Source organism: Bombus vosnesenskii, unplaced genomic scaffold (assembly GCF_011952255.1).
Source record: "Bombus vosnesenskii isolate JDL3184/JDL3185 unplaced genomic scaffold, Bvos_JDL3184-5_v1.1 scf7180000013295, whole genome shotgun sequence".
Lineage (NCBI taxonomy): Eukaryota > Metazoa > Arthropoda > Insecta > Hymenoptera > Apidae > Bombus > Bombus vosnesenskii.
The window spans coordinates 3,362,221-3,382,827 of record NW_022882946.1 but is presented as its reverse complement, the minus strand read 5'-3'; the positions used below and the strand labels follow the sequence as shown (position 1 = coordinate 3,382,827).

Here is a 20,607-nt window from a genome sequence, read left to right as displayed (position 1 = left end):
TACATTGGATAATACCTTAGCTTGAACTGATAAAACATCGAAGAGCATGTTGATCTTCGTGTAAACGTGTAATCTGATACATTTAGAAAAGAATTACGGATCATGGCGATCAAATCTGTCTAATACTATATAAATATTTGCTATCACGATTAAATCGCACGAACTTAACGAGATTTTCTAGATAATAATTCTAATAAGTGTCACATATCTATGTATGCACATATGTACCAAAACTATCATGCACGTAGATAGAATGTCTAGTTCTACGTAGACTAGATATATAGAATATATACCTAATTTCTTACATAAATAAACGTACATATACGAACGACGTGTAGTTTGGTACAAATATTTGCAAGCAACAATTGGATTATGCGTACTGATTGTGTAAGTACATTTTGTATAACTGTATGCGAACCACCAGAGACATCCACACAAAAGCAATACCCTCAAAAGTCCTCGCTTAACTATCTCGCCCATACAAATACCTTCTCTGACCTGACCTTTACTGTCCAGCGTTTAGTGTGTGCAGATGTTTTACCGATAAGCGTACTAGTCGTACGAAACGCAGCTTCGTTTCATTTTTTTTAATCTTTGTGATTCCTCCTTTTTCTTTCTGCGTTACGAAGCTATATATTGTTTAATTTCATCGTTATTTAATCTCGTAAATGGACCGCGGATAATTTTGCAAATTCATATTTTCGTAAATTTTATAATTAGAAAAAAGAAAAAAAAGAAGAATGGAACTTCAATTGAAGTGATACTTGTATTATGCCTGTGTTATTAATTGCCAACACTCCCCTGAACAAAACGAAAATTACATAGTTGATAATTGGAGATGGAACGTCAGTGTCATTACCGAGATCAATTTAGCATGATAACAGAGGAACAAAGGCTTAATAGATGTTATGAACCTGCACAACACATCAATCCTTTACACCAACGACAAAAGGAGTATCCAACAGGCTGTTCATAGCTTATTTACCTTAGCTGTGAGCCTGCTTAATCGAACTGTACGAATGGAGAATTAATTAAACTAGACGCTTTGTCTGCAGTACCCAAAAGACGTCACAATAATAATTACTAGTTAGTCACGAGTCATGACTCAACGCGAATGACAAATAATCGAACTTTAAGTCTGCCCCGTGAATAATGACTCATATTCTAAGAAAACAAATAGCTGGAAAAAGAATTGAAAGTTAAAATTGAGAAATATATTGAATACAATGTTGTAGTTTTTCTGATTTTTACGTTATTTAGTGATTTAAAAAAGGTGTACTTCAATATAACTTTTGAAGTTATATTAAAGTACACCTTTCTAAGGTATAACTTCAAAAGTTATATTAAAGCTGGTAAGAGAATCACCCTATTCGATGATATTTTAGCAATATCGTATTTATGACAGTGTATGTACAAAACTATAGACCAATTTATGTCATGTGTGTCGTCGTCGATAATTTTACCATAATTGCGTAACCATAATCGTGTTTCAGTTAAGTCTTAATTTAGCTTGTTTAATCTTAGTTCATCTATTGCAGATCGTTGGCCACATTTTTCAACTAAAAAGGTAGGCATTGAACGATTTGAAAACTTCCGGCCTCTTAAAGGAAATTGACTTTCTAATTTTGAAATTGACGGAGATCGATCAATATTTTTTAACGTCTATACTTAAGTCTAAAAGTTTTGAACATGGAAAACTCAGAGAGCTGATATATTTAAGAAATTTGTTAAATCTCACGAGTTTCCCAGTTTCATAAACTTCAGGATTTACGACAGAAGGTCTACGAAACAGGAATGAGAGAAAATAACCTATCTTCGACCCCGCTGCTTAAATCTTCGATCGTCAGGCGCCGAGATTGCGGGACAATGCTCGGTCTGCTCCGTGGTAAAGCCAAGCATTCGCGTATCACCCGAAGCGGTAAGATACGCCACAGACCACCACAATGACCTAGCAATGTCTTGGACAACCCGAGATCGTGGAACCGCAAGCTCACTATCTACAGAGATGCGGAAACCACTTTATATAACTCAGAAGTCGTCAGACGCATCAGTAACCATCCCTATCCATGGAAGTTTGAAATCTATGATTTAGTAGCTTGGTAGTCTTGGAATCTACACTAAACTAAGATCACACAAGAACCTATGGTAAAGAAAGTAACAGGTTACCTTGAAGCTATAAAACCTGCTTTACACAACAACATCTATGAGGCTGTAGAACCTTCAACTTTATCGTGTCGTGAAACTCGCCATAATTAATCCAAGAAGCCTGTGATCTCAGAATTTATTACTTAGAGTTAAAGGACATAGGGCGTGGTTACATACGGTCTTCAAGATGAAAAATCTAATAAATAAATAAATAAAGCCTGAAATAAATCTAAGAACGTAGTATTTCGAGTTTCACTATAGCAGAATTCCGATTTTCCGAACGTTCGACTCGAAAAATATCAGCTAATAAAAGAAAACAATATACTTAACTATATCGTATAATATATAATACACTTAGAATCTGCACCGATATACGTACGTGTATCGTTCAAATTTTCAAGTATTTTCAGAACTGCGACTGAAACATTTATTATGCCTCACGCTGATCGTACATCATAGCATCATTGATAGCTTGATCTCATTATTCGTCTAGATTTCAGATTAATAATTGATGGATACATTGCTCGATATTATTTGGCAAAATGATTGCTATTTAACTTTAGAATATCTCGTGACGATTATGATTATTATTACAGGGGATTAATAGTAATCCTTTTAGCACATTACTGATGTATCTTCTATGGATACACAGTCCCATACGGTTATGGCGCCAACATTTGTCCATCGATGAATAATCAAATTTGCATTTTGATTACAAGCCACATTTGATTTCAGCTATTTGAAATGGTTTGCTTTATAAATTAAACTTCCAGCGAACTGTCGTTGTGATCAAAAAGTTAACGTATTCTTTTAGTATAGTATTTAGAAAAACAGAAATTGTGATGTTTGCAGTCATTTTTTTTTATTAAAATATGGATTTTATTGTCCGTAATTACATCCTAAGCGATGTAAGAGGAAAATTAGTACCGGGAAATGTTTGCGAAAGAAAGATTTGAACGGTAACTTTTTTCAATCAAAAACTTATTTCAACTCGCTGTTGTGATTAACTCTTAAGAAATATAAGAAAAAATTAGTGAAACGAAATATTTATATAGGAAAGTTCACAACGATTATCTCTCCTATTAATTACAAATTTATTTCAATTCATTACATGGTGTAATATGAATACACCATGTAACGAATTGAAATAAATATATACAACCTGCCAGTTGTTCTACTTTAAGCAGCTTTATATTAAAATTGCCCAGACTTAGTTTCCATGTGATTGTAACAGGAATACGACGTTATTGAGGTCGGTTGAAAGTTACATAGAACAGGCGTAATTAGTTAATCTCATTCGCCGTGTCTGTGAAGCATGGTTTGTCTATGGCTATGCGAACACCACGTAATAAAGCCTAACATATTACTTGTAAATTATCTTTTATTACGTAACAGTGATTCATACTGAAATACGACTAACAGCTGTTTTATTAACCCCTATAATGGTCTGTGACTTGAAAGTCACGCATGCATCGTCCATGAGCTTTGCAAACAAGATAGGGCTTTACCTTTTACGATTGTAATTTTAATATATTTTGCGTTACATCTCTTCCACATTAATTTCTTCTTATTTCTTTTTGTCATTTTTCTTCAATACCTATCAACACTCTTTGATATCGTAAACACCTAATCTATCAAAAAATATTGTCTTATATTAATCGTCTTATTTGTTCGATTCAATATCTTTGATAATTCTTCTAATACAGTAAAAAATATTTCAAACTTAAAGCATGAATCAAACATAAACTTCAAACTGGAGATGATCAAACTGAAATTTATGCGTTTCAACTTTTTCATCGTTATATGTATTGTTACTATTGCTTGTGTATGTATATATGTATTAAGTTTCTCATTAAAATTTTTATCGGTCTCGTTTCATTAATCGCTGGAAACCGGGCCGCGATTGAAAATCATCATAATGGAACTACCTGGTCGAAATATTAAAGTCGCTAATATCGGTCGCTAAATTTTTGTGGTACAGTTGATATGTTTGCATTCTATTCAGTGTGGGACAATGCATAGTGTTATTTAATGTTATTGAGTTATAAACTCAATTCTAATCCCGTTAACAAAATTGTGCTGTCAGTTTCTATTCGTACTGGCAATAAATAAAATGAAATTTCCATAAAATTGCATTAAAGGAAAATATTATACAGGAGCATGAAATTAATATGTAGATGGATTTGACAAGCTCTACGTATAAAATCAATTGTGTTTATATGGTTCTCTCTGTAACCGACGTTTGCAATCAATGTCAAAATTATTACGTATTTACGTATACTTATTTTTAAATACTTCTATTACTTTTAATCGAATACAAATAATTTCAATCTTCCAGTTGCTTTTAGTATTTGATATCTCTTTTTAAAAATCATAGGAATAATATAATCTTTATTATGCAATAACAATATTATAACACAATACAATTCTATTATGTAATAATAAGAGGAAATAATTTCCATCGTCTGATATTATTGACCTCTGATATTATTAATATTAAATTTCTTTTTATATTTACTTGTATCGGTTCGATTGCTTGCCTGATATGACAACTGAATAATGGCATTGAAATATAATACACATTTATATCTCTATTTATTTTTACATATCTCCCGTTTGTCATGCTTCAACCGTAGTGTAATACCAAATATGAAGCACAAGGTATGAGATACGATAAATAAAATACATGAGCTAAAACGTGAAAAGTATGTCGTTCGAAACGCTGCGCTGTTGGAAATAATAATTAATTTTCAACTACACAGGCAACGTTGTATTTACCTGCCAAGCAAGCAAAATTCGATAAAGCTTCCTTTATCGAACGATGAAAATCCCATGTGCAAAATATCAGCGCACGCATCGCGAGCCTTAAAAACTTTTCGGTTTTACGAGACATTCGGCACTCTCAAGGGACATAAACGCAACTGACGACGATCCATTAAATCGGTGGACAAACAGATGGGGATACAATTTCACAGTCTTCCTCCTGAAACTAAAATTGAACGGTGGAAGTAAAAGCTGTAATAGCTATTTTTGAAAAAATTAAAAAAGAACTTTTTTCCTCGAAAAGATAGTTTGTATGAAGATCAATATCAGTAAATATGAAGGAAAGTGTTCTCACGCGAGAGAACATGTTCGTAGATAAATTATACATTTCGATTATCCCATCAGGTAAGAAAATCTGTACTGACACTTACAGCCTTTTTAAAGAAATTAAATAATGGGCTTACATTCTTGCTTAAAATATATAATTCCTTTTATAGTTTTTTGTAATTTTTTATTGTCAAAAGGTCTTTGAAATATTAAAATAAAAATATCGTAAAGCTATATAAAGTAATATAGTACAGGTAATAAATAAGTTTTGTAATAGTTCGTCAATAAATAACATTTTGGTAAACAAAACCATTGTTTACTATAAAATTTTAGTTTCGTCATTTGTAGCCCTATTTATTTCCATTCCAGCACCTTACAATACAATGGATAATTTTATCTGTGTCGGGCAAATTCGTTCGCAGGATGTTTGCTAAATTCTCTTCAAAAGGTATAAATATAATGCATCACGTTCTAGTTGCACTTTAGTATCCCTTTAGATACAGATTTTTTACACTGTATTTCCAACTAATGAAACGAACCAAGATTTGGTATTATCAAAATATACTTTTATTCAGATAAATGTTTTGTTCCATTTGTGAAATGAATTGTTACTTAATCTTAAATAATATTATTTGAATAATACTGTATTTGGAAACTAAACTGTCTTGACCTTAGACTTGTAGAAAGTAGTCCGTGAAGTCATGTTCACAGGACTATTAGCTGTTTAAAAACAAAACATGAGAATTTTCACACATTTTCGTTCCACAAAATTTATTAGTCAAATATGTAATTATACTCGAGCAAAAATTGTTTGCCTCGATATAAACGACACTTTTCTCAATTCTACGTAATATATGTAGATATGTATACACGTTAGCAACAAACGCATTTTCATTTATATTGTCCGCTGAAATAGTAATATCGGTTTAATTAACGTAACACGCCGAAAGCGCAAATTGTTTAGCATAATACAACGACTAAAGTGTTTTCGACGTACACGTTATGGACTGGTTCTACGTGACGCGTCGAGCTTTAAACCAGATTCACTACGTGCCAATGCACTTTTTTAAACCGCACCTTTTGACAAGATCCCTCTGAAGCTGCACCTTTGAAAATTCAATTTCCTCGACTGTAAAAAAAAAAAAAAAGAAAATTGGAAAGAAATACTCGTTTTTGTTTAACGTTCATAAAGTGCAAAAACGTATCTTTTACGCGTGCTATGCCGTTGACAATATAATTATTATTTAAGACTTTGTACATTCATATATTACAATAGAAATTAAAAGTGTCCAAAATTTATTGTAATATATCTGTCAAAAATTTTGAATTTTATGCAAAATTTCATCGATCGATAAAGAAAGTAAACACTGGTCAAAAATTGCAATTTCATGAGGTAGAGGATTGGCCAATAGATACAGCCGATTACTTCATGCTTTTATACGCAAAAAACGACTGCAGAGAAGCGCAAGGTTAGTTTTAAAGTAGAAGTGAAGTGGCCGTCTCAAGAGTCAACATCCAGCAGACAGAATGTCTGGAAACCATCTTACTCGTCTAGAAATCCTTACGTTCAACTCCAACTAGTATAAGTTCACGTTCACATTTTGTCTTTTCTTTCTCTTAATTACTTACAGCAGAGTGATAGATGTGATATAAACAAGTAATGAAGATGTAACGAACGAGTTTACATAAATTAGACTCTATAATAACACCGAAACTAAATGAGCGAAATTATGTTTATTTGAATTTTAGACTTCGTTACATAGTCGAATATTTTAATAAAAAATTTATGCGCCTTATATAGATTCAAAAAATTTGTATATATTTTTCCCCTCTTTTCGCAACCTTAAATCACTGTCCAAAAATTTGCAGATCATTTCAATTTTTAATAATTTGTATTTAAAAAAAAATTCGAATAAAAAAATCATTTCATTTGTAACAAATTCCGATAAGCACTAAACAAATGTCGTCTATTTGGACGCAATTACACGATTTCAATCACCGATACTAACACAGTCAGTATTGAGAACGTGCATTGATTCGTGATAACTGTAACCGAGGATGCATAATAAGTACTATAGAACCACATAATTGTATTTTCATTACACGTGCCGTAACGGACAGAAATTTGCATGGATCCACGATTCATTGGAGCGGAACTTGATCGGGTCACTATCGTCAGCCATGAATCACGAAATTCAAGCGAGCCATGCTGGCGACTCAATCTTGTCGATTTCCAGTTGGTACAATTTATTGAATGCTTAAGTCGAGAGCGACCTACTGCGTCTTTCCAGTCATATGTTTAGATTTAAAAGCAGTTTGTCTTGATCGCTATCGTGGAAACAATTAAATGTATTTATTACGGTTATTTAAGCGCCAATGAAAATTTACGAAACCCTAGAAGAAACAGGACATCGATAGAAATGCGACGTTTAATTGCCGAAAAGTAAATCTTTAAAAGAACTAGATGTTTATATACTTATATTATTGATAGCATATAGCATTTTTCTAAACTACTGCTTGCTTTTTTTATACTATAATTAATTATACGTAACTTGATACATATTTTTTATTGTAAGTACCGAGATAAGGCTGAAACGTTTACAAAATGAAAATAACATAAAGAAATTCACGTGGAAAATCTTCGAAAATGTTTCTTATCATCGAATAAATATTTTTCAGATTCTATAGGATCAAAGGATATCAGGTTACGGGTTATCGATGCTGCTGGTTTAAATTCAGAATTGATTTTAGAAGAGACTGAAAGAATAACTTTCAAACGAAATATTAAATTCAGAATATTCTAAAAATCGCAGAATCCTTCAGCTTATTTTTAACCAGTTTATTAATAGTTTAATAAAGGAAGATGAATTGAATTACATCGTATACACATATAGCGTATAAAATGTTCGCTCTAATTCTATAAATCTTAGCTTCGTAGAATACGCGTCAGCTGTTTTCAAAATCTCATTCAGAACAAGTTACTTCAACTTGTCTATTTAGGCATCCAGTTTCGATGGAGCTGAATTAATAAACGGATACTGGTTTGTATAGAAAATTTCATTGAAATATCGAAAAGAGTTTCGATTCAACTCAATTTGTAGATTTACACGAGATGTAAATTGAAATGGGCACGTTACTCGTTGACCATCGCACAAAAATTAAATCGATGAGGATTATACTGATTATACTTTGAATGAACATCAAAGTTCATGCACTCGTTGAATCAATGTTAGTATAAATCAAGTGTATCAGTATAATTTATTCATATCAAAAAGAATCAACAATCCTTCTGACAATTTCTTGCAAAGTATTAACACAAAGCACTTGAAACAGAAAGAAAAGGAAACTTAATTATCCAAAAATTCCATTTTCCAAACATTCCTGCTTCTACTATTAATATTCTGTTTAAAATTTTCACCTAAAATCCATGGCATGTTCATTTTAAATAACTTTAGACCAGAACCATAATCGTTGGAACTTTTTTAACTTTTTGAGCATTCCTCTTTGCTCTTCTCCGTTTAAAAGAAAGTAAAGCAACCTAAGATGCTGCGATATATGTCAGAGCATTTCTCGTTGCTTTCTTTTAAAAGTTTTGGCATCTTCCAAAATTTATTAACAAATTTTTATTAAAGAAACAAGAACGGGTTAGTTGAAAGTAAAATGAGTTCGCGAGAATGACTCTGATTAATTAGAAACGAAGTAAACGTTATTACGAACATGATTGCGAGTTGCACGCTCCGAAATAGTAATACTTAGGTTGATTAGGTATCCGGCGCGATAAAAGTAACCACACGGGAACCTGGAAAAGTAAAACTGTTAATTAGGTACAGGTAATACATCACTAGAAATGACGCTAGAATTTCATTTCATTGATAGCACAAAGTAACAGCGTAAAGCGATTCTATTTTGCGATACGGTAACTCTTTTGCAGCCCTAAAAATAATCCGGTTATAATGACGTTATCAATTTCTTGTGGCGCGATAAATTTCCTCTGTTATCCATTGCACGATTGCACAAAAGAACATTGTATAACAGGAAATTATGCGATATAACATGTTAGATACTTAACACTTAAGATAATTTCTATATCAAAGATAACAAGTGAAATGTCGCTAGCAATTGTAATAATTCAAAAATATTGTAAGATACGATGATGAAAAGAATAGCAGAATGTTTTCTAGATTTAAAATATCTAATATAATATAAAGATTGCTTTAAATTGTTATATTGATTTAAAGCATTATAACATTCTTAAAATGTTCTATCTAGTATTTTTTCATGTTGAAATACGTTGAAATATTTAAAGTTATAAATATTCTAAATTAAATGAAGAAAAAAATGCACAAAGAAAATGATGAAACCTCAAGTTTCCCTAATTTCTATCATATTTCTACCTAATTTTCCCATAACTACTATCAGATGCAATGTGATAGCATTGTAAGCCGAGCACAATTGATTGGACTGCTGCAGGCCTAATTTGTTATCCACAGACATCCAGCACGAATCGATAGCTCTTCCACCGAATTCCGCTATGCGGACCTGTTGTTTTCACGTCTGTTTGATCAATCAATTAGAGTGATTATTCTGACGGTTTGTCGCTTTCGAATGGACTCCGAATTATCCTTACTTCTACTTAATCATCATTCATTCCTCGCGGAAATATTCCCATTAATTATAATCTTCACTGACTTGCTAGAACGTTTTCCTCTTGATACACGCACCGACAATAAAATGTCGTAAATATTCACTTTCATTCACTTTCAATTCTTTTCTTGGTGGCTTGATATCTAAATAATCTATTTTACTTTATCCCTTTTTCTGTACGTGCGATAACTGCTTTAAGATAAGAATATTGTATTATCAAATATCGAAATATCATGAGCAAGAAATTTTCTAATTATTCTAATAGTTAGCGCATAATATATGAACTCTTATAGAAGAGAAAAAAAGTAAATAGATCGATATAACATCTTGAAGTAATCCTTCATTGTTCAATGATAAAATAAAAAATAGTATCTACGAAAAAGGATATTGCGATAATCATAAAATGAAATTTCAATTTTAAAAGTATTAATTTTCCCCGTCTTTAAATCATCGAGGCTACTATACATATGTATGTTATTCCTGAATTATATAAAATTAGCAGCATCTCCCTCTTGTTACCATTTGAAATAATACTACATACATAATCAATAGGCAACAAAACGAAGACTAAACCGAAATAAATGTACCGTTATAAATTGACGATAAATCGATGAAAATTTACATTAATAAATATATGTTACATTAATATTGCATTAGTAGTAATTTATACTTGTTCATTGAATTGCAGTTGCATCTCCACCGGATCGAAGAGTCACGAGAGACGATATTGCAGTGTCCTCACCCGGTGCAACTCCAAACGTTAATGCAACTACAAGCTGCACTAGTACAACATCGTCTCGATTGCACAACCCTTCCTCGCCTGGTCGGAATGGCCAGCTATCGAGTAAGTGACTCTATAACACGATTGTTGTATAGTATATTAAGACCTTTATAGGATTACTTTATCAGGTTAATAACATCATGGTGATTAAATAACGAACATTTGCAATAAATTTCAATAAATCTTGCGATGTACATAGAAAGTTCCGATGCTTTAAATTGAATCAGAATTTCTATACACAATCTACACATTTGATAAATTTTATCACATATGTTAGAGTCGTAAATTTCATTCGATCAAGTATATCGATAATAGATAGATTTTTCATTTAGAATATAGCTTACAATTAGTCTCATTACATTATGATAATTGAATTACGTAATTAATTTCGATATGACTATTTCTATACGCGTAGGAAATTGCGATAAAATATATTTAAAAGTCGTCGTTCGGCCAAGTTTCAACGAAATTTTTATAATCACATTATCGGAGCTCGTGTTAGATCCAGAAAGGAAAGTCATCTTCCTTCAGCGATGATCAAGCGTTTCGAATGTAGAATTTTTTCCTTTATGGGATGTACGCAGTATCGTGTAATTATTTAATATATTCGTGTCTTTTATGTTCCAGAACAAGGTACATTAACGATAGTACGTCGAAGTTCTGGTAAGAGTAAGAGTATCGGCGGAAGTTTCGAAAGTTCTCCGCCGCCGCACAGTCCTGACACTCTTTCGTCAAGCCAGTCCGTGGACCTTGATGAGATCCTTGATAATGTCGATCTAACGACGGACTCGCTTCCTGCCGTTGACACCCCCGATGCTTGCGACAAGGCTGCTCTCAGGTATGGCTTCCGCGATACTATTTTCCTCTATACCAGTGTTCTTCCATCCTTTTCGAAGCGTATCTCATATATTTCTGTTCCATCATTTCGTGTCAATTTACATAATTGCATACGTTCGTAAATATCAAAATACATATGGGAAACGAAATAAAATGTAAAAAGCCATTACAGGTAGAATAACAATTGAATCGAGAGGTAAAATAATATTTAACTAAGTACTTAAAAAACATACAAAAATCGCGTCCTGGAAATTGATGGATTTAATTTAGAAGAATTAAGTTGGAAACTAAAAGGAAATAAAAATAGTTCTTTTTTAAGATGATTTCAACATTTTTTCGTTATTTTATTATTTCGTTATTTCAAGAACGCAATTACTAGAATACACGAAGTACGTTTCGATGTAAAATAGAAATGAATTCAATTTCTCTTTTCCATTTGAATGCAGTATTCTTCTGAAATATCATGGTGCGCGGTTAATATAACTACGCATTGTTTCGATGATACAAAAGTAGGAATTTCAAAGCTTATTCCCACTCGTGCAAAATATTAAATAACGCAACATTTTTCAAGCTTTTTCAAGCTTTTGTCTAGAAAATGCTTATATATTTTGAAAACATAGCTACGAATTTACGCACACAATCACAACATTGATTTTTATATTGTGTAGAATTGAATTCAAAATATAACGAATTATGACGTGTTACTTGTGTTTGATATCATTATTTTCATCCTTTTTTTATTGTATACGTTACTCGATACGTTGTATGCATTAAGTACGATCTCTTATTGTGACAAAATATTATATTTTAAGTAGAATTTGACCATCATGAGCAAAAGACTTTTGATATAATCGTTTGAAATCTTATCTTCTATAACACGGTAAATTTATTAATAGTGATAGTGATTTTCAAATATTTATAACACGTAAAATATTAATTTCTGTTACAGATTGAGATGCTTACTGAGGCAGCTTCAACATGGCGAAATATCTGCAGAATTACTTCAACGAAATTTACACTACGCGGCACGCGTACTCGAAGCTGTCTTCCTCGATGAAACCAAGTAAGTTTCGTTCAGAATGTTAATTGATAATCTCTTCTGTAAATTTCACCTTTAATAATATCGTGTTAGTTGTTTCCGTTATAGCTACATGCAGACCACAACTTCTTCGCGAAGATTTATATTTATATCTTGTGTGTACCATCAAAAGATTTGAAATTTCATATTAAATTGCGCACATCTACCCCTAAGTATATTCATCTAATCAAATTTAATAATTTGACTTCTAGGCAACACGATTAATCGATCATTGACGAATTTGTAATTTATTCGTTATTATTGCTATAATTATTATTATTGATGTCTAACGATTAATAATATGTTTATCAGGATTTTGTATGATATATGATATTTTGTATGACTCACGACCCTTGAAAACACGACATTATATGAAAAAGTAATAAATTATATCTTTGAATACGTAAGTGTAATGTATTATATTTGTATATTGTATATACTATTTAAAACGATAAGAATAACTATGTATTTGTAATTTTGATAAAAATACAGAATTGTATTATGACTACGGATTCGAGCAGTAAGGATAACAGAAATGCCTCTTTAGCTCAGTGGTAGAGCACTGGTCTCGTAAACCAGGGGTCGTGAGTTCAATCCTCACAGGAGGCAATTGAATTTTTTCTTTTTTTTCTTTCCGTATATCGCAAAAATTTCTCAACATTCGTCGACGAAATATTCATCATTTTTCACAACTGTTTTAACAATTCTTTTTATAAATGTTGTATCATTATTTGAGCTGTTTGTGATCGTATTTCTCACGCAGTTCTATATGTCTTTAACATTCCAAATCGTCCTTTTTACGCTTATATTTACTTCGCATTATCATTACATTGATTTATTACATTACAATGATTTATAGATCGAAGTTGTTTCTTTATATTAGTCAAATAAAAAGTCAATATGTTTCATACCCCTGACGTTCTTTTTCATACTCTTCTTTTCTCATTTTTCTCATTTCGTTTAAATGTCGAAATTGATAAAATAACAGCGTTACCCACACCGACAAAGCAGTCAGTCCAACTTGAGGCTCACATTACCGTGAAAGCCATTCCCGTCGAGAAACATCCGCATATTTTTTAAACGATCTATGCAATTTTTCAACACATCCAACAAGACGAGAAAACCATAATACGACGTGCAAACTATTTTTTAATGCGACGTATTTTCTACTAAGATTATCCATGAATTCTTACCATAAACTCGATACTAGCTGGCGACTACGATATAAAAATACTCAATTTAAAATACAGCCATGATAATCTCCTATCTATGTCAATTTCAACTGACGTTCCTCGTTTAATTTGAATATTTGCGTATATCACGATTAACATATTCCAGCAGCAACGACCGACGAGAGGCTTGAAGAATCCTTGAGTCTGCACCAGTCTACAGTTCGAAACTACATAATTCACCTAACCGTGATCTTTCCAGAGTCTATATCGGCGCGACCAGATTCTTGTTAACCCCTCGACCGTGTAATAATTATTTCTTAGAAACAGGTATCCCAAGGGGAATAGCGACATCGATTCGAACCAAGCTAGTCGGCTTATGTCCTCTCCGTATGGCGGCGCTATAATGCTAATGATTATAAATAAAGAAAAAGTGTAATATTCTACTGTTCTGTTCCCTACTTGACACATGCACTAACAAGCAGTACCGCAGGGTGAATTCAGGAGGGGTTGAGTGCTCTCGGTCATCGCGTAGGGGTGCGAGCCTGTCATCTGCATCCCTGGGGAGCGGCTTGGACTCGGATGGACAACAGGGCCACGCGGTGGTAACCCAGAAACGGAAGCTTCGCACCCCCGTATGGGCAAGGTTGCGAAATATTCACATTTCCGACCTCACACGACTTGTTCACCGCCTCTACCCCCGCCCCCTTCTTCGACCCTTCGAAAATCAAACATCCTTCAAGAACCTATCAACCCAGACATCCGCCATGTTTCTGTCGTTCTCTCCCCTTCACGTGTTGACATCTTTTCTCGATCTCATGGAGCTCGTTGTTAAGGGTCACGATCATGCGTCGTCTGCTCTGATCATTAGCGTCTAAGGGGAATCGAACCTTATCCCGTGAACCATACCGAATTCCAGACCGATTCGATCGACCGGTCTCTGATAGTGAAAAATGAAGGCAACGAGGGGGGGTGAAAGCGAAAAGCTGACACGGGATGTTTTTCTACGGTCGAAGGATCTTGAGAAACGATTTTCTTATGGGTGTGAAGTTGACTTTGTTTTTTCATGTTTCTCTCTTTTATTCTTTAGTGGTATTATAATTATCTTTTTTAATTATTTTCCATTATATCTTTATAAATAATTGTTATAATTATTGTTTCTTATATATTTCTCATAAGTATCTGATTTTTTGTAATTGATTTTTTCACTATATTTTTATATTGTAGTATTTGAGTTCTCGTAACAATGATTCTTCATTTATTTTTTCGAACCTAAAGATAAGAACCCGTAATTATATTTATTTCTCGGAAAGAAGTTTATTCGATGAAAACCGATTTCAATGGTGAAGTTCGCGTTTAAGATATTTTTAATTTACCGCCCGATAATTAAATCCAAAGTGTGAGATTTTCCAATGCGATTTCGCTCCCCCAGCGTTGCACCGCAGATCTATATACATACCTACATACTACGTTTTCTTCTAGTCAACATATATGTAGTTTTGGCTTTGTACTAAATAGGTAGTGTAGACATTTTGCACAGGAATTAATGTGTGTCGATCGTTAGTCAAGTTTATAGTATCTTCGGAACTATCGTATCGTTCCTTACCAATTTGCACATATCTGCAATGCACGAATGTTAATATGTGATAAGTTTAGGTTAGATAAGGTCTAGCGACTATATAGCGAAACTATATCATGCTGCGAAGTTAAAACTGATGACATATTAGTTTTAGATTTTCTGAATAAACACACATGCAAGAAATTACGTTCTACCTCCTACAGCCAAATTTCGATATCGAAAAGAGATCAGTCAAAAAGTAACGATAGACGCGATAATTTTTTTAATTTATTTCATTTTATATCAAAATTAACACTCGTTCGTACATCATTGTAAATAGGATCTCATCGATTTGCAATCGTGTTCAGACTTTTTTTTTTTATTAACCAAACATTCGCGAGAACCAGGAAACGTATAAAATAGCTTCTCGAAAATTCATAACGGAGACGCAAAAAGAACAGCTGTTCGCTGGTTACGTGGTACACATAATTGGATTGCGAATGATCAAAGTCGGTCTATCACGAGCGTCAAACACATCAAAACACAGCATGACGACTCTCTCTACCTGCCTGGCCTGTCTCTCCCTCTTCTCTAGCCTGTTTTTAGATCTTTCTAGGTGTAACCTGCTCACTTCTTGGATATCTGCCTGTTTACCAGCTGTATGCATCGCTATCTCAAAAAAAAAAAAAAAAAAAAAGAAAAAGAAATATACGTACAATCGAGTTTTTCCCTCTGTCTCTATGTATGTGTTTCCTGCGCCCATCTATATGAGAACGTGCATGCGTGTATCTATATATACATATATAGGGTGATGTGCGTTGAGAAATCACTTGTCGTTTGAAACGAGCTATTTTAATGGAATGCTCGAACGTCCCCTGTACGAACTGGATGACGGAATCGTCATCGAGACGCGACATTGTGTAAGCGCTTCTCAACCGTAAGAGATAAAAAGAGGAAAAAAAAAAAGAAAAATGAGAGAAAAGAATGAGATGTCGCTGATAGAATGGAACTGTACAAACTTTTGTCATTTTCTTTCTTTCTCTCTCTCTCTCTCTCTTTCGTCTTCTATTTCCATTACTCTTCTATCTTTCTTTCTTATTTTCTCTCTTCCTTTACTTTACTTTCATGTATCGATATACACGCACGCAGGCGGACGTTCCGTGCTTTAGATACGGCCTGATGAATGTGATCTATCGTTTAATGTGACACACGTTTTTTTCTTCATGTTTCGAATTATAGAGACGCCGAGCGTGTGGAGTCAACCGCTACTCGCCGTCAGGGTATACGACGTAGGTTCGTTCAAATGTTTGAATACAAGAAATCGCTAAGATTTCATTCACGTTCACGATGTGCATCGCTGTCAGACACGTCTTTTCGTTTCGTCACGTTTCTTTTGCGTTTCTCGTAGCGCGGAGACACGGCAATCTTCAAAACTCGCGGTAAGAACGCGTTTGAAAGGGTGACACGACGCCATTCTCTGGATAAATTGAATAGTTCGTTCGAGAACTCGGTTAAAGCGCCGTTCCATTTATTTTCTAATATCTTCCTCGATACCTACGTTTCTCAAGTTCGCGATTTTTTGGAATTTGAAAGAAAATTTCCATTAATGTTTTTATTTCTACTACAAAATATTTCGTATTCCCGATTGGTAGAATATTTAAAGATTAATGTCAGATTTGTTTTAAAAATAATTGTAGTATAAATATATTTATACCGTATCGATATCACAGAAATTTCCTAAAAGAACTATCAAAATGATTTGACGATAATAATAACAGTAATTAGTCTAGCATTCGCCAAAAAATTACATTCGAAGTACGTATAAAAATGAGATATTACAAAATAAATAGTAGTTTCACCGTCGCCCTTTCAATAACTATTAAAACACAGCCATGATCCATATTCTGCATGAATCCTCATCCATCACTATTTGTCTTGTTTTAGTAACAATCGCTCACGTAATATAAATACACTCGCCAAAAGCTTTAATATCACAAGAAATTACCATTTTTACCAAATTACACGATTACCAACTTGTTCATGTTAAATTATAGTACGCATGGATATGCCAATTAATCGTATCTGATAAAGGAACTGTTTCCCTATTCGATCAAATGTAAATATTTTTTGATCGTAATATTTCGAACTATCGTAGAAAACCTTTACGCGATAAATGTTACCAGTATTGATAAATCGATATTTTATTATTCCAACGTTTTCACGCGTCGATACCGTGCAATATGACGTTTCGTTCGTCGTATTTTTCTAATGACCACAGCAGTAGGAAATTCCATAGTTTTGTTCGATCTTAGACAACAGCATCGGTATTTATTTAATACAAAAAGATTTGTATCGATCCGACGCAAAAGTAATGGGAATCAGCACTCTAAAAAATGAAACACTGAATTGGAAGATTGTTTTTTTTCTTTCAAGGCAGTAACGAGTTTGCGTTCGATATATTTTCCCGCGATTTTCCTTTTATCGTTGATACTTGAACCTAACGAGAAATCGAGTGAGTGTTTCTAGTGTGCTTAATAAATTAAAACCTTTTACGGAGCTCGATCGTTTCGAAGTACAAAAATTTCTTTCAAAAAAATATTGCTTTCTATACTTTGCGATGTTTCTTCGAATTTTAATTGCAACGTTACATCTGCACAGATTGCGTCAATTTCATTATCCAGCAATGAATAACGCAATTTAGGCAGAAAGATTATTGCAAGTCATGATTATAATGAATTGTATCGTTACGATGGATCCAACATTATTCGAACGAACCGATATTCTGATAAACGAAGCAGCTAAAGACTGCGATACACTCATAAAAACCCATATACGTACATATTTGATTACATTGACGTATTTAGTTCGTCAGAATGTCGATTCGTCGATATATGCACCCACTACAACGATAATCCTAGAACAACGAAACAAAAAGCAACGTACCGTGGCGGGGGAATAAATTCTATTATTTAGGATATAAATTCGTAAAATATTGTTTTCAAATTGATATTTTAAAATGTTGCATCGATTTAATAGAAATTGTATTTTAATCAAGAAATTTTTCCGTTATTAAACGCGACAGAACTCTTATTCCTTTATCAAACATAATTCCTCTCTGTTCAGTGTTATATTCTTTGGAGAAGATTCCATCACAGTTCCTATTAACTTTACCGAGCTCCCTCTTAAAAGTATTAAAGACATTAACGACCCACTGTATATAGCACCAGTAACTTATAAAAACTTGCGAGGACTTTCTAATTCCTATAGTTCCCTTGCTGTTTTTGACGTTGAAGAAAACTTCTTATGCTTTCAATAAAACGAGTAGAGATTCCGAAGGTTAGATTCCTAATGCAGTCGATGCAGAAACACATCGTCATCGATATTCAGACGCAGAAGTTTCATTAATACCGTACATTGCTCAATTTACACGGATTCACGTCGCCGCATCATTAAAAATTTATCACTATACATAGCATATTTTTAGCCACTTTGAAACACTAGTGTGTTTGCTTGAACCGCTTTCGCATACTACCGTCTTTTTCCTCGCTGCACATTTTCTCTATTCTACTTAACTATTCGAACAGTTTCGACTGTATTATTCAGAACAAACTCTAGAATTATGTATAAATAATTTGGATCACTTTTGGAAGAGAATAAATAGAACGGAATAGATTTACAACCTTAGAGGCAAATCCTTGGTACAATTAAGCACACTTTCGTTTTAATAATAACGCTATCATAATATCCAAGAGCGAGATAACAATCTGGATTCATTGATCCAGATTCTGTAAGAATAATAAATCGTTCGTAATAATAGAGACGTGAAACCGTATTATATCTGCTTTCAATGTAAATCCCATTATAACCTCGAATTTGAAAATTAGAGTTCCAAGTTGTATCTAAAGAACACTTTGTCCATGAAACAATACTCCCAGCTTACATTGTCCAATGAATATTCGCTAAAAATCCAATGTCTATCGTCACGGAATAATTCGTTGTCGCATCGATCTTCCTCAATCAATATCAAGCACGGGCAAAAGTATGACAGCAAAAACTAATATCTTTTCAGTTCGTTTGTAGGCACATTACGAAAAAAGAGAGTAACAAAAAAATCATAAAACCTAAAAAAAAAAGCCATAAAATCTCTCTAACAGTAGTTTCCAAAAGTACGATAAAACCGATAGAGGTATCCAGGGAATAAAACATTGCATCATAATCAAAGACTGCAAACCACGATGCTCGGTGTATATCTAACGTCCTGTAACAAAATAAAAAATAAAAAGGAAATAAAAGAAAAAGAAAAATTGTGTCATTCACAGCTTCACACGCACCCTGTCGAGCAAGCGTCCCGTCACGATCCGAAGCAGAGATAAGCGTGAGCTACGACTACCATTTGCTGTTTCTTTGCTCCTTGACAAAGTCCGCGAATGGTCGTATCCTTTATAATAATCCAATCGTACGTGTTTCTTATTTCCCCTTTCTTATTAAAGCCACTCGAATGACACATGCGATAAAGAACCAGAAATGGCAAAAGGGAAAGGTACACGGTAGACGGTAAAAATTCGCCAAACGAAAAAAGAGAAAGATATTTAAATAAAATACCGAAACCACAAAAATAGATTGGTATCTAGCAAATTACGCAGAAATTAAGAAAAAAGACAAAAAGAATTAAGAAAAGGTAGGAATTACTAGCAAAAGCGATTATTAGCGGATGTTCGAGCGTAAGCCTACTCTCTGTTCTCTTATGAAAGATTAAAAAAAAAGAAAAAGAAAAAGAAATTGTAGGGAAGGTAGGAGTTGTCCACTGTGATTCCAAGTTGTTTCGCGATCGTCTCTGGTCTCGCCGCGTATCACTCAATCAGAAACATTTTCCTTAGGCGGCTAGCGGACGAGGACGACGAACTGTCGGAGGTACAGCCGGATGCAGTGCCACCGGAAGTTCGCGAATGGCTGGCTTCGACCTTTACCAGACAGCTTGCGACCACGAGGCGGAAGGCAGACGAGAAGCCAAAGTTCCGCTCGGTCGCGCACGCCATCAGGGCAGGAATCTTCGTCGATCGGATTTACAGGCGGGTCACCAACATCGCGTTCATGCAGTTCCCGCCGGAAGTGGTTAGAGTGCTCAAGGTATGCCGGGTGCATTCGATACGAGCTTTATCCGACGCCTGTCGTGCGAAATTTGCGCGCAAACATGATTGACGATGAAGCCAGATTTGTCAAGACTTTCACACACTTGTACAGACTTTTGTTCGTACTTTTTCTAACACGTAACGTCGTTTAGGGATTTTTTTTTTACAGCTTCGAA

The 20,607-nt window shown here is 33.8% G+C and overlaps 1 protein-coding gene and 1 non-coding gene across 9 annotated transcripts in view; both read left to right on the top strand.

Moving 5' to 3' along the window:
• Nucleotides 1-20,607, top strand: part of LOC117233418 (calcium/calmodulin-dependent 3',5'-cyclic nucleotide phosphodiesterase 1-like) — a 208,193-nt gene that overhangs the window by 181,263 nt on the left and 6,323 nt on the right. For 5 of the 8 annotated variants that reach the window (XM_033493723.1, XM_033493725.1, XM_033493722.1 and 2 more), the window contains 6 exons: nucleotides 10,568-10,723; nucleotides 11,288-11,498; nucleotides 12,447-12,560; nucleotides 14,238-14,390; nucleotides 16,542-16,595; nucleotides 20,180-20,429. In XM_033493723.1, coding sequence (XP_033349614.1) covers nucleotides 10,568-10,723; nucleotides 11,288-11,498; nucleotides 12,447-12,560; nucleotides 14,238-14,390; nucleotides 16,542-16,595; nucleotides 20,180-20,429 — 938 coding nt within the window. The remainder of the gene's footprint in view (nucleotides 1-10,567; nucleotides 10,724-11,287; nucleotides 11,499-12,446; nucleotides 12,561-14,237; nucleotides 14,391-16,541; nucleotides 16,596-20,179; nucleotides 20,430-20,607) is intronic. The other 3 variants (XM_033493721.1, XM_033493719.1, XM_033493726.1) reach the window with 3 other exon arrangements.
• Nucleotides 13,113-13,184, top strand: Trnat-cgu. The gene has a single exon. It is a non-coding gene; the product is annotated as a tRNA-Thr (tRNA).